Source organism: Cryptotermes secundus, unplaced genomic scaffold, assembly GCF_002891405.2.
Source record: "Cryptotermes secundus unplaced genomic scaffold, Csec_1.0 scaffold146, whole genome shotgun sequence".
Taxonomy (NCBI): Eukaryota; Metazoa; Arthropoda; class Insecta; order Blattodea; family Kalotermitidae; genus Cryptotermes; species Cryptotermes secundus.
In genome coordinates this window covers 546,565-561,465 of record NW_019733838.1, presented here as the reverse complement: position 1 = coordinate 561,465, position 14,901 = coordinate 546,565, and the positions used below count along the sequence as shown (strand labels likewise).

The window sequence follows — 14,901 nt, the reverse complement described above, 5'->3', positions numbered from 1 at the left end:
ATATCTTACCTTCCCCAGGCAATTGCTCGTTGTGAAAGGCTGAAGCTTTTAAGGGCGGAGATTTAGTTCCTTGTTTGCGTTAAATGTTTTTCTTTCGCAAATATGCACGATGACTCCACGTTGGACGCCATTTTTATGGAGCCCGTCCTCGGCAAAGAGATACGAAATTGACGGTCTTATTGTCTCTGCCTTTCAAACCGAAGGTACACATGTGCGTTAGTAAATCAGTCTCTTGTAAGGGTCGACTTAAATTTATTTATACTCTGTATTTGTCAGGTGGGACTGAAATTAACGGGACATATCAGCTGTTAGTCTACGCTGATGATGTGAATCTACTGGGTGATAATGTTAGATACCATAAAGAAAAACACACAAACTTTAATTGACGCAAGTAAAGAGGTTGGTCTAGAAGTAAACACAGAGAAAACTAAGTATATGTTGCTGTCTCGTCACCAAAATGCAGGGCGAAATCGTGACATAAAGATAGCTAACAGATCCTTTGAAAATGTGACACAGTTCAGATATTTGGGAACAACGATAACAGATCGAAACCTGATTCAGGAGGAATTTAAGAGGAGATTGAACTCGGGTAATGCTTGCTACCATTCAGTCCAGAACCTTTTGTCTTCGCGTCTGCTGCCTAAAAGGGAAAAATTAGAATATACGAAACTATGATTTCGCCTGTGGCTCTGTATGGGTGTGAAACTTGGTCTTTGACATTAAGGGAGGAACATAGACTTGAGGGTGTTTGAAAACAGGGTGTTGAGAATATTCGGGCCGAAAAGTGATGAAGTGACAGGAGGTTGGAGAAAACTGCACAATGAGGAACTTCATAACTTGTACTCTTCTCCAAGTATAATTAAAATGGTCAAGACAAGGAGGATGAGGTAGGTAGGACATGTAGCATGTAACACGAATGGGGAGAAGAGAAATGCATATAGGATATTGGTGGAAAAGCCAGAAGGATAGAGACCATTGGGAAGACCAAAGCGTAGGTCGGTGGACAATATTAAGATGGATATTAGATAGGTACGATGGGATGGTATGGATTGGATCGATCTGGCTAAGGATATGGACCAGTGGAGGGCTCTTGTGAACACGGTAATGAACCTGCGGGTTCCATAAAATGCTGGATATTCTTGAGTAGCTGCAGAATTGACGGCTCCTCAAGAAGTGCTCAGCTCCATGAGTAAGTAAGCTACTCTGTATTTTTAACCGATTAAGTGAGTACAAGAAATATTTGTATTCAGAAGGTACTTGGTTCAATTTTTGTCGGATTTTGGGCTTTTCTTTACATATATTTATGAATACCGGAGTCATATCTCGAACTATGCCAAGACCTATTCCTTTCTGACCCGCAGCCATTCTACCGTTCGGCTGACGAACCAGTCTCTGGACGGACGCCCAGATTGTGCCTTCCGGATGCTTACGTGCTTGTCATTCTTCCCACAGCATTTGACGCCTTGGAGTATATCATCTGTATCCGAAACAGCGTCGTTTGATAATTGAAGAGTTAGTCTGCGTTTACGCAGTTTCGTGTCCTGCGCTGTCAGTGAAAAGTGAGGATGACTGAGGATTGTTGGAACTAGCTCAGAATTGTGTTGCGATTTTGTTGTAAGATTAATAATTTTTTTTAACTCTGATTCATACAGGCAAAAGGTAAAGTTGTCTCTGTGTTTAATTAGTTAAGCACTATGCCATGAAGGCATATGGGGGAGTGGAGGTATTGCTCCACCATTCTGCACTAGATGGAGGCGAATTTTCAACTTCACGCCCCGGCCTCTCTACCCCTGGGGAAAAGCTCCAAATACTCATTGCATAGGAGGCTAGGCGGGTCCCATAGCCTGGCTGGACACTGTGGAATAAAGAAAAATCGAACCCCGGCCATTGAGCTCGCAGTCCTTCGCTACACCGGCTGAGCGATCCCGACTCCAAGACTTATTAATATATAGTTTATACTATTTTTTTTTGTTGATTATATTCCAGGGTAGCTCAGTCAGTAAATTGACTGGTTACTAGGTGGACGACCGAGAATCGATTCCCGACAGGAGTACGAGTATTCATTTTTTCTCTTAGCATCCATAGCAGCTCTGGGGTTCTCTGATCGCTTATGTAATGGATAAGGATACCCTTTCCTCAGGGATAAAATTGGTTGGAGCGTGAAGCTATCTCCTGTCTAGTTCCGAGGTTAAGAATGCACGGAGAGTTACCCACAGTCCCTGTACGCCTTTGGGGATATAGTTTTACAGAGTATCGTATATTCTGTTTTCTTTGCAGATGGTGGAAAACTGAAGAGATGGGGACTTCCGTCGCGACACATTCCTGAGCATTATCACTCTCTGACACGGAGAGAAAGTGCTGATGTCTGTATCTCAGTATTTGAATGAGCAGAGAAGATGAAAGTCCCTAAAGAATCCGAGTAGCTTTGCATTCCTCTCTACAGTCTGTACAGTCTGCATGTCAGCCTGTTCATGGGCACAAGCCAATGAGGAAGAAAAACTTCAGGAAGTGTAGTGAAGTGTGACAGACACAAAGGTGAAGTGGCACGCTGGACCTTAACACGGAGAAAATAAGCGATTTTATTTATAGTGTTTGAACACATATAAAAAACGACGAAAAATTTGTACGATTGTTTTTAAATGCAATAGAAAGTTTGGCGAGTGTTAAAGATATTTCTTACTGTGCAAGAGATCTCTTTCTTGTGGCAATTCGTACGCTACATTTTAAATTGAAATGAACTTTTGTTAGAATTCTGTGTTTCGAACCAAGCACAAAAAAACATGACTGTTACGATGGATCACAAAAACAAAAGGAAGACATCATGGGATTCGAAGGTGAGTAGCCTTTGTCTGCTTAATATTGCATGCCCAGATTTTCTTTAGCGTCTCTCGGAATTGTTTTAATTAACTCGTCTCCTTTAGCCATCCTGCTATTCTTTTGGGCACCTAGGCCTGCACAGAATATCCAAGAAATAAGCGCAGAAAAACGGAAGGTGAGCACGTCGAAAATAGTTTGCATGAACATGGTCCGAAAAGCTTCGATAACGACTTAGAGCCATTCAAATGTACTCGTATTTTGGCAACAGAAGGAAGAGAATTGTGGTTACAACAATGACGTCTGCTATGGACACTTCTGAAGGAAGGTGGAGGTTAGAGTAGACGATGTGAATGACTCTTTGTCCTTAATCACCTTCCCCACTGAACAACAACACGTGAAGTTGTCGAACTTACAGGTGAGATCACCAGCCGATCACAGTGGCCGCGCGGTCTGAGACATGAACTGTCTTCGCTCGCTTAAACGCTGGGATCGTGGTTTCGAGACCCACTCGAGGCATGAATGTCTGTGCTCGTTTATTCTGTGTGTAGGTAGCGGTTAGGCGACGGGCTAATCCTACCTCCAAGGAGACCTACAGACTGTGTATAGGATTAAGAAACTGAAAAAGCGACCAAGATCCAACAAAAGGATTGTAGGGTGATAGATAGATAGATAGATAGATAGATAGATAGATAGATAGATAGATAGATAGATAGATAGATAGATAGATAGATAGATGGTTTGTGAGTTCACCACGTATATTAAGCATGTGACATCAGGCGTTAATTTCAAGTGAGCTCTGCGTGTAGTCAAGTGATGTCTTAGTTTGTAAGTCTGTGATTGAAATTCAGGAGTACAGATCCCGAGAATACGCCGATATGTACATAATTCTCGGCCAAGCTTCTGGTAATGGTGTAAGATTGTAGGCGGAGATGTATCCTCAACGTAGACTTCCGTGCCTGCGCATGATTCACGTTAGTGATCGTATCACGGAGACTTGTGGTGTCACCCTTCTGCGGAAGGAGGAGGCGTGTACTAGAAGTCAGTGTGTCGAGACACGGAATCCCGTTCCAGAGCTCGTCAAATGTAAGCTGCCGCACATGTGGCACACGGCAGTGCGGCGACTTCCCCCTGAACAGTTGCTATACCCTTACCAGTTGCAAGGGACACACGTCCTTAAGACCGCTTGATTTTCTCTCACGCCAAGAGTTTTGCCACTGGTTCCTTCGACAAGTGATGCAAATCTCTCTTTATCAGCCATGTGCAGGCTTCCTCTGGAACGGCATACTGAATTTCCATAACAGGCATATTTGGATTTGCTAAATCCACATAGTAGAATTCAATGCAGACATCAACAGCAGTTTTCAATTAATGTTTTGATGGTTTTGTTGGGGACTGTTTCGTAAGCCTATAAGTTTTGCCTTATACACTCAGTGGCGTTGCTTGCCAACATTGTTTGCCAGCGTACTGGGTGCTGCCCGGCTGCGTACTCGACGAAACCTGTGGTTCATATGCGAGTATCATGCTGCAGCCCACTTTAGTTACGCTGCAAGGAATTACCTTGAGACTGCCTACATTGGTCTATGGATAGGGCGGCAGGGACCGATATCCTGGCCAAGTCGTTCATCAGACCTGAATCTCCTCCATCCTTCCTTCTGGGGACGTGTAAAAAAAATAGTGTACGATTTAGCGGTGAACATTGCAGAAGAAGTGCTGCAACGCTTTCGCAATGGTCGCTCCTTTGTCCCCAACACTCCTGGCATTCTTTCAGTGCGTCAGTTAATCCATGCGTTTTGGGGCCGAAGCTTGTGTGGCAGTGGTAGGCCAACATTTGGAGCACCTATTGCAACCCTAAAAACAATCGTTACCTCCTGTCACTGTAATGTGAAACTAAATTTAGTCAGTTTTGCCTTACTTACTGAAAAGAGCTCTTTTGTTATTAATAATATTTGTCTGACAAATATTTAACTGAAGATGTATTGTCCTGTGACACTGAGGCTACTTTTGCAACTGGGTTCTACCACCCTACTGTTCTGTGTTTTTATTATTATTATTTATTATACTGCAATTGGGTTTTAGCCCGGTGGCAGTAGTACACAATAGGACACAACAGACAAGTAACACACATTACACTAAGTGACAACACGTTCAAACAAAACACAATACACAAAACACAACAATAAGGACATCCTACCACAGTGAATACAAACCAAATACGATTAACAACTACAACAATTACAGAGNCCTTTGCCTAAAATTGCTTGGTTTACAGGACAGAGTACCTAAAGCATCTGCAGGTAGTTGGTTCCAGAGCTGTATGGTCCTATTTACAAAGGAGTATTTCCCGATATCTGTCCGTTGCTTTCTACTCCTAATTTTCTTGCCATGATCACCCCTGCTCAGATAGCATGGTGTTTCTAATCTGTCACCTATAGCCTTCCAAGCCCGTTCTCCCGTGTATGCTTTGAAGAGAGCACATATGCGAGCTATCTTTCTGCGCTCTGTCAAGGTTTCCCAGTTCGATTCGTTCCTATGGTGTGCAAATTTAGCCGCTTTCTTTTGCACCCGGTCTAACGCATTAATCTGTCCCCCCCTGTAAGGATCCCAGCACGCCGCCCCATATTCCAGAATCGGACGCACTAAAGATGTGTATGCTAGACTTTTAGTTTTGTTGTTGAATGGAGAGGTTGACAGTGATAAAAGACAACCATTAATACTGTTCACTTTAAACTCCAATTTTCTTCAAAAGTGTCCCTAGCACACCATTACTCTCGTATCCACAGTTCTAATCCTGCTCATGCCGGAACACCTTCGAATGGCCCCAATTCTTTACCAAAGCTTTTCCGGACCCATGTTTGTATATACATTTATCATTGTTTTGGGCCATGGTACAGCCTCCAAATTTCTGTAATTATTTCTGGGACACTCTGTATACAGATTATATTGAGGCCATGGAAAGAGTGGAATGGATCAAACCCCCTCCCTCCACATCTCCTTTGAGCTCTTGCTCTTCTCCCTTCAAGTCACTGCTGTATACTCCGCCCTGGTCGCCTATCCATTCTGTTCCTAGAAGTGTTGGTGGTTATAGTAACGCGATGACCTTCGCCAGATACAAGCCCTCTGCGCTTGCTCGTAACGACTGGAGGGGAGTACACAGTAAACAGAATAAAGTCTTGCGCGCGGTCATCCCCACTATCGCTGGGGCTTCTTTCCGTGGTTCCAGTATGCATAATATTTTTTGTTTAGCTGTTAAATGATTGTTTTATATGAGTGCGAAACTTGATCCCTTGTACAGAGAGAAGAACATACTCTGCTAATCTGAAAGTAAGACATTACCTGGAAAACCTAGGCTTAGATAAGTGGATAATGTTGGGATATTCTGCTAACATCTGTCGACATAATTGACTTTTAGTGAAGTTGAAGGAAAATACGAACACTTCGCGCTAAGACCCAAAACTTCTCTGAAAATATCTCGTTGTTTCCTACACAACTGACGGTAGCTTAGTGGGGTTACCATAGGAGGAAGCCATGGTCATCCTGGTCATTAAATTCACACCACTTCTTATCTAAACAAAAGTTAACGTCACAGTCTCACAATTTAGACTTACCTCGACATCTGATATTTACTTTGAAGTGAAATATTTTTCGTTTTAAGTTAGTTTGATCAGTAATTTGTTTTACTTCTACGAGCTGAAGTGAAACGCCTTTGGTTTTAAACCTATTTTCTGACAATAACTAACATGTTGAGGACATTTTCGCGTAATGCTTTTTGCCAGTATTTCAATTAAAAAGAGGCTATAAATAAAACAACATGACATTCTATATTAATAAGACGGGTGAGATAAATGAGAACAGTAAAAACTAAATGCAGAAAGCGTCAAAATGAAACATGTGAACGTGCTTGCTATCCTTCCCACAGGCCGAATGGCTGGGCTGCTAACACAAGCTCCTGTTGACAGTTCAACTGACTGCGCTTGTACCCGTATTGACCACAAAATATTGCAGTAGCAGTTATTGCATCTCAGCACAGAACCACAGCAAGTTTCTGATTGAGAGGGAAATCGTGCTGGCAGGGGAAACACTTTGTATTTATGACGCAACACTCAGCACGGCCGAGTTTAACGACATGGTGCATCGTTTCACAAATCACGACGAATTGCACAGCAGGAGCCTTGCTCTGACGCCAAGTAGAAAATGAAAACATTCAGCTGCTTTGTCTTGGAGGCGGAGAATATTTGTTCCAAAATTATAATCAGTTTCGTTGCCTGTTCCATAACCTTTTAATCTATATTCTGCTAATATAACATAGAGGACAGAAGATAATATTGTAACACGTATACCCATTGTTAGGCAACGGCGCGGTAAACATGCCTTCGCAAAAATAGAGGAAGCGGTGTTTTCTGTGTATTCCGCGCCACTCATTGTGACACGTGACAAGTGTCTTCTGTAGGTCCGTGCTGCTCCTATATATGAGAGCCAGTTTGAAGGAGAGGGGTTCGAAGACTTCCAACGTAGTCCTGCGACTCACAAGAGGCGACGAAAAGGGAACCCAGTACGTGAGGGTATAACCGGGCCATCCTCTTCCTCGGGATATGAATACGGGAACCTGGCCCTCCAGGTTGGGGGAGTTCTGAATGTAAGACTAAAATATGGTCGCGAGCCCCTCGGGACTCTGACCGCGCTGGCGAGACTAGCAGCAATTGTAAACTGCAGACCAATCCTCTCGCCAGATAGGATGTTACATTAAGGACTATAACCACAAGTCTTCTGTTGGAGAAAAAAAAATTGGTCGTGGGTCTCAAAAGACTTAACGCCTCGCCAAGACGAACTGATCGCGGTTAAATCGCCAGTCGTAAAGTAACTCTGACTCTGACTTTGAGCAAGAGAGATAAGAGAATTGGAATTGGGAGTTCAGACTCTGTAGGAGTATAGAACAGTTGAAGAAAGCAGTCTTCTGGGATTTGGCACCGTGTATATGTGGTGTTAACCGACGTTTCGGAGGAACGTATCGTCTCCATCTTCAGGGTAGAAGAAAAAATATAAGAAATCTGCAAGCGAAGAGACCGTGAGAACCGGTAAAAGCAGTGCAGTCTGCTTTTACCGGTTCTTATATTTTTTCTTCTACCCTGAAGATGGAGACGATACGTTCCTCCGAAACGTCGGTTAACACCACATATACACGGTGCCAAATCCCAAAAGACTGCTTTCTTCAAATCTTGAGTAGCTGCACAAATGGCATCTTCTCAATGAGGACTATATCCAAGAAGTAAGTTAGTTAATAGAAAGTTTTCAGCTGTTAATGAACATTCATGTGCTCGTACGAGTTATTGGTTACATGATATTTTTGGAACATACTTCTTGGGAGGCATGGATTTGGACAAGAGCATAAACATAAAGGATCTTAAAGTAGTATTATGTGTTATGTGGAGAAGACCGGACTCACTTGGGATAGGGATCCGTGGCCGGTTTCTGTGAACACAGTGTGACCCCATGCGTTCCATAAGTACAAGGAAATTTCCGATGAGCTAATAACAGTGAACTGCTCTGTGAAGACCAACAGTGCAGTTAGACAGTGCCTTAGAAGTAAAGAAAATAAGAAAGCACAAGGAACAAAGGGTACAAAAAAAAAGAGAGAATGAAAACAAAAATGTAAGAAAGTAAGAAAGAGAAAGAAACCAATTAACAAGCAGGCAAAAGAAGCAAATTTTCAGTCGGTTGGAGAGTTTGAATTTTTCTTTTTTGGATCTCTGGGTTTGTCTCTGAAGAGTACTATCTTCTGGGGATGTGATGCCGTCTAGTCTGATAGAAGTTTATTAATGTATCGGAAGAAAGTACTGTCTCCATCTTCAGGGCCGAGGAGTAAACAACAAGGAAACAGGAATCTTACGTTCATCCGAAATAAAATACACTTGTACCAGACTACACAGCGTCACACCCTAGAAGATAATGCTATTCCAGGTCAGTTGTTTGTTTCCTTAAGCGCTTGGAAATTTGTTACGTTGATTAAGCAGTTAAGTCATTGGATTTGATTTACTTAAGGACGGGACTTCAGCATATTGAATTATGTTTATAGCGTCGAATACTATGAAAATGGTAACCGGGAAAAGTTGTGGAAATAAGCAGACTTTGCCTGTTTTAAGGTGCTGCCCCAGAATTCGGTCCTAGCGCGAATGTAGGCACCTGTGTGTTTCAGGCCCTATGGACGCCCACATACTGGCCAGGCTTTCAAACTACTGAACCTCAACAGTAGAGCCATCCACCTGCATACTATGAGAGTGTAAAATTCTGGCCTCAGCTCTAGATGGAGGCAAGCTGTCCGTCGTTGTCCATTCTTTGGCTCTGAAGCTGAGCGGGTCTCAGAGAAGGTCTAGATAATGTGGAGAATTTCTTGGCCTTGCCGAGAATCGAACCCCAATTTCGCGGCCGTTCTTCCCGTAGTGTTATCTATGTAGGACTGAGCGATCCCGCGTATAATTCTTGAAAAGTCCTTTCGGTGCTTGAATATTGAGAATAACCACAGACTGCAGTAGTGCATGTTGTTTTCGGCTGCCTTGTAGTACGTATCCAGCAGATCGCAAACCCTACCGAATCCTTTGTTCTCTACGCACATGCTGGGATATTACCTTAGATTAGCCACGTCTGTTTTTCTCGCATTTTCCCTATTCTTTCATTATCTACATTTCTAACACTCGGCGCTATGTGTTCTTAAACCTGTCATTTAAATCGAATGCACGAATGGTGAATAAATTAATGAATGGATGGATGACCAATCAACTATAATTTCCCAAGTATACTGCGCTAACAATATTAGGTTAGCTGTTATATATAATGCAATAACTTTCAATTTCATACTTAGATCTGCTTCAACTCGCATAGATCCAAATATATTCCTCAATATTAAGGTCTGAAAAAATATTCAATTTATATTTTTTCCTGAGAGTAAATAACTTTTTCACACCATACAAACACCTGGTAATAATACTGTTTTTTTTTTCTGTCTGAAGCTTAAGTATTTTTGAAATAAAAACAAACTCCGTGGCTTTATTCCGCAAGCGAACTATGCCAACCGAGCGACCGCCGTTTGTCGGCGAAGTTAGTGCCAACTTTAGCGGAAAGAGGGTGTCGCGTGGTCAGAGCAACGAATCCCCACGGCCTTTAATTTCGGTTTTCTAAACCGGATTCTTGAAATCAAACAATGATAATAAAGGGTGTTCAATTTATGAAGCTGCGAATTCGCCTGTGAAGCGATCCTATCAGAACTAGTGTAAAGAAACTGTCGACAGGCTTAGGTCAGCTTGACAGCGTCATATAATGAAAACCCCATAGTTTATCGAACTTCTGGCAAGATAGGTCCACAGACCAGAAGCACACCTCACAACACACTTCTTTTTAATATTAACTTTTCGTTTCCTTCTACTTCCATGATGTTTTCATACCCAGTTCCTAAACATAACATGTTCTGTTCGTACGAAACACTGCTTATTCTCAGCCTGTCTTCTTGCTACAGCGATAGGTGGCCCGCATAAATCACGAAGGCTAATATTCTCAGTTTTGTATTTACATTATCTGTTCAAGTCCACATGCTTTCCTGAGCACTCTTATTTTAATTCTTGCACTAAGATATGCATTATAAGAACCACATTCGTATACATCTTGGTCTGTATGTCTGTTGTTGTTGTGTTCTGGAAATTAGAGGGCATGACTGGATTTTGCAGTGAACTCAGTCTCAGCACAAGAATCGCGTTGCCTCTTCGAAATGTATGTCGAAGATGAAATCTTACGCTCAGATGCATCGTCTTAATTACTTTTGGAGCCGAGCCCTTCTTGAGTAGCCGCCAATTTTGCAGCTACTCAAGAATTTACCAGCATTTTATTGAACCCGAAGGTTCATTACCCTGTTAACAAGAGCCCTCCACTGGTCCCTATCCTCAGCCAGATCAATCCAATCCACACCATCCCATCCTATCTCTCTCAGATCCATTTTAATATTGTTCACCCACCTACACCTTGGTATTCCCAGTGGTCTCTTTCCTTCTGGCTTTCCCACCAACACCCTATATGCATTCATCTTCTCCCCCATTCATGTTACATGTCCTGCCCACCTCATCGTCCTTGACGTGATCATTCTATTAATACTTGGACAAGAGTACAAGTTATGAAGCTCCTCATTATGCAGTTTTCTCCAACCTCCTGTCACTTCATCCCTCTTCAGTCAAAATATTCTCAGCACCCTGTTCTCAAACACCCTCAGTATAGTACCTCCCTTATTATCAGAGACCAAGCTTCACACCCATACAAAAACACAGGCAAAATTATATTTTTGTATATTCTAATTTTTATGTTTTTGGACTGCAGACGAGAAGACAAAAGGTTCTGGACTGAATGGTAGCAAGCATTACCCGAGTTCAGGCTCCACTGAATTTCCTCCCGAATCAGGTTTTGATATGTTATCGTTGTTCCCAAATATCAGATGCATCTTCTGCAGATAATAATTCAAGAATTTCGTAAGCAGTGGAGACGCAACTGCAACTGACTGGACATGGTCCACGGATGACTGCAGAGTTCTGGTTTAACGTAAAGTGTGGCATTTATTCATGAATTTATGTCTGTTTTTGTTACTAGCTGTGTCTTTATGGCCTCTAACTATTCAGAAAATACCAAGAAGCATTTACGCAGTAAATACATACCTGTATCATTACATAACTATACTTTGCGAAAGAGGCAAAGAAAAAAGGCAGTGGTGGGGAGAGAAAGAAAAAAGAGAATCAAATGCAAGAGAATGAAAACAAGGACGAGAGAGAGAGAACGATATAAAGAGAGATGTGGCGAAAGAGACACGTGACAAGTGCGAAACCTTTGGTGGCAACATGCCACTGGAATGTTTCCCTGTTAAATTCCTCAAGGAGCTAATTATTTGCGGAAGAGTCACTTGGGTACTCTTACGGGGTACCACGGCCAGGACACGCCAGTCGCCAGGGTGTCATCGCCGGACATCATCACTGATGATCCATTTCCGGAGATACAGGTTCATTTTGTCAGGAGAAAAATTTCAACCAAGATATTTGTTAACAGCAATGTAGTATCCAACCATTGTTACGGTCCCTTTGAGACTAGTTTGACCTTATTGGCACTCCAACCCCGACCCCTCGGTGGTCCAGCCCGTAGCCGGTCACTATACCGACTGCGCTATCCCGGTTCCTTCCACCCATACCGTCTGCAACATTCGCCTCACGAAACTCCAATTTTGAAATTCATCACGTCCCTGCAACACGTCTAGAAAGCGAAGAGTACTTCGCACATTCTATACTATGATACTGGATGTACGTGTTTTATGAACCTCGCGTTCCGGCCGCTTTGTCAGTAGTAAATTCTACCAGAGCTCAAGAGGGGGCTTGACGGACCCCAGAGTTTTTCTGGGTGTGCTGTAGTGGAAAATTCCACCACCTGAAACGGAATTTGAAGCCCGATTGCCAGTCTAATGGCTGAAGGATCGCTTCTTCGTTTGTTTTTCCCCTACGTAGCCCTAGCAGATGGAAACATTATAAGCGCCCCAATGCGACGGGATGCTGAAATATAATATTTTGTCTTCTCGGCTACTGTCTAAAAACGTAAAAATTATGCTATAAAACAAGTAAAATTTTGCCCGTGGTTCCGTGTGGATGTGAAATTTGGTGTCTGATATTAAGGTAGGAACATAGAGTGAGGGTGTTTGAGAACAGGGTGTTGAGGAGAATATTTGGACCGAAGAGAGATGAAGTGACGGGAGGTTGGATAAAACTGAATAATGAAGAGATTCATAACCTGTACCCTTCTCCAAGCATTCGGCTGAATCCAGCGTGCTTATGGAAGTGTGTGCTTGGGTGTGAGCAGTGTTCGAAGATGGGTGAAACATTTTAAAGATGGGAACACCAGCATCGAAGATGAGCCTCGGAGCGGTCGTCCTCGAACAGTTTCAACTGAACGCAACAAGGAAAGAGTGGATGAGATCATTGAAGATGACAGGCGTGTGACTGTGGACACAATAGCCCGAAAACTTGGAATAGGGCACAGTGCAGTACAGGAAATTATTGAAAGCTTGGGCTATAGGAAAGTTTATGCTCGTTGGGCCCCGCGGTTATTGACCGAAGACCACAAAGGTCACATTCGAAGCAATTGCAAAGATGGGGTGGGAAGTTCTTCCACACCCCTCCTATAGCCCTGATCTGGCACCCTCCGACTACGATCTTTTCGGATTTATGAAGGATCAGCTGCATGGACAACGTTTTAAGACAAGGGAGGCAATTCAGAAAGCAGTGCGTCAGTGTCTTCGGATGGCTGGAACGGAATTTTACAGAAGGGGAATTTTCAAACTCCCAGAACGCTGGGAATAATGTGTACAGAGAAGTGGCGATTATGTGGAAAAATAAAGAGAGGTCTGTATATTGAGGTGGTGTATTTGGTTTGTCAATAATAAGGCATGTTACTTTACAAAAAATTGTTGCTCATGACTTTCAGTGGGACCCTCGTATTTAGGATAATCAAGTCAAGGAGGATGAGATGGGCAGGGCATATAGGGCGCATGGGTATAACAAATACATATAGCATTTTGGTGGGAAAACCAGAATGAAAGAGACCACTGAGTAGGTTTCGACGTAGATAGAATGATAATATTAAAATCGATGTTAGATAAGAGAGTGATATTGACTGGATTGATTTGGCTCATGATAGGGCCCAGTGAACCTTCGGGTTCCATAAAATGTCAGGAAATTCTTGAGTAGGTGAACCACTGGCGGCTTCTCAAGGACTGTGTCTACTTTCTTCTCCCCTTATTCATACTGTATCCATATTTCTGAACCGTACGTTAACTCTGGTGCACACAGTGCTTAAACTGAAGAAATGCTGGCGATGTGGAGTCGCTCCGTCCATCTTCACTTTCTGTGTCAGAAAAGAGTTGATGTTAAGGACAAGAGCAAGAAGTGAATTCCCTTCGTGTCTGTCCACATAACCCTCTCTTTTAAAGAAGTAATTTTAATTTACTATAAATGTGCTCGCTAGGCACAAGCTTCTAAGGTGTGCTTCACTTGAAGTAAGATCGGCCTTGTGGATGTTTAACGAAATATAAAGGGAACATTGTTTATGTCTAAGGAGTATGGTAGATAGCGGGACGAGCTTTGTAACAATGAGATATTTGTAACAAATTAATAAGGTTACCATATTGCATGGTTGAGCTGTTAGTGCTCCATGTTTGGATTGTCCCAGATTCGAATCTCTGCCTCGAAAGCCGGATATTTTAAGATTGCTTATGGATTTCCTCAGTCCACTGAGAACAATACCTGGATGGTACCTAAAATATACCACGGCCACTTCTTTGATATTGTCATTCGTAATCACTCTTCTGCCATTCAACCGCAGTCCCAAATGCACCTGATCTATGCAAATGATTTAATGAACCTAACGCCAACGCAGTATTCAAACTTGGAAAGAGCGCATCTGGAAAATACGAGCATTTGTAACCTCCTACAAATCAGAGTGTATCTTTACACTCTTGCAAGTCTCCCTAGCGCAGAGAGACGGCATAATTGTTTGTTACCAGTGTTACTGTACTGTGGTGCTGACAGCAGGAAGGACACTGCATTCCCTTGCTGTATGGCCTTGTAACTGGAGCAGGTGACTTGAAGGAGAGCGACCCACTTCCAGAAGTAGGCCACAGATTTGTCTGGTAGGTGCACGAAGCAGGACTTAAGGAACTGAGCAAGGAAGAATGAAAAACTGGAAAAGTATACTGCTCAGTAAGTCTGCAGGGTACATAACATAGCCTGAATTTCGGACTTTTAATTTAGAGCACAAATTCATAAACGGATGGACGTATGACAGTACGCGGTGGGTCTAGAAACAAGTCGCACTTGACTTCACGGACACCTGCCTGAAGGTGAAGTGTTCAGGTGCTTAGGTACTCCGTTATGAGCAGGTTTTGCTTGTTCTTGTTTCCTGGACATAATCGAAATCAATTGAACACACAACAGAAAGTAGGTATCAACGTGTTGAAATCTGAAGGTCATCGAGAACAGACACTGAACCTGTTGCATTTTGCGTCCCACCCATGGTCCC

At 42.8% G+C, this 14,901-nt stretch overlaps 1 protein-coding gene across 4 annotated transcripts in view; it reads left to right on the top strand.

Annotated features, from left to right (window-relative positions):
* The window catches only part of LOC111868208 (atrial natriuretic peptide-converting enzyme), a 95,755-nt gene that overhangs the window by 16,650 nt on the left and 64,204 nt on the right, over nucleotides 1–14,901 (top strand). For all 4 annotated transcript variants that reach the window (XM_023858656.2, XM_023858655.2, XM_023858653.2 and 1 more), the window contains exon 2: nucleotides 2,278–2,834. In XM_023858656.2, the coding sequence (XP_023714424.1) occupies nucleotides 2,781–2,834 (54 nt within the window). In that variant the 5' untranslated portion in view covers nucleotides 2,278–2,780. The remainder of the gene's footprint in view (nucleotides 1–2,277; nucleotides 2,835–14,901) is intronic.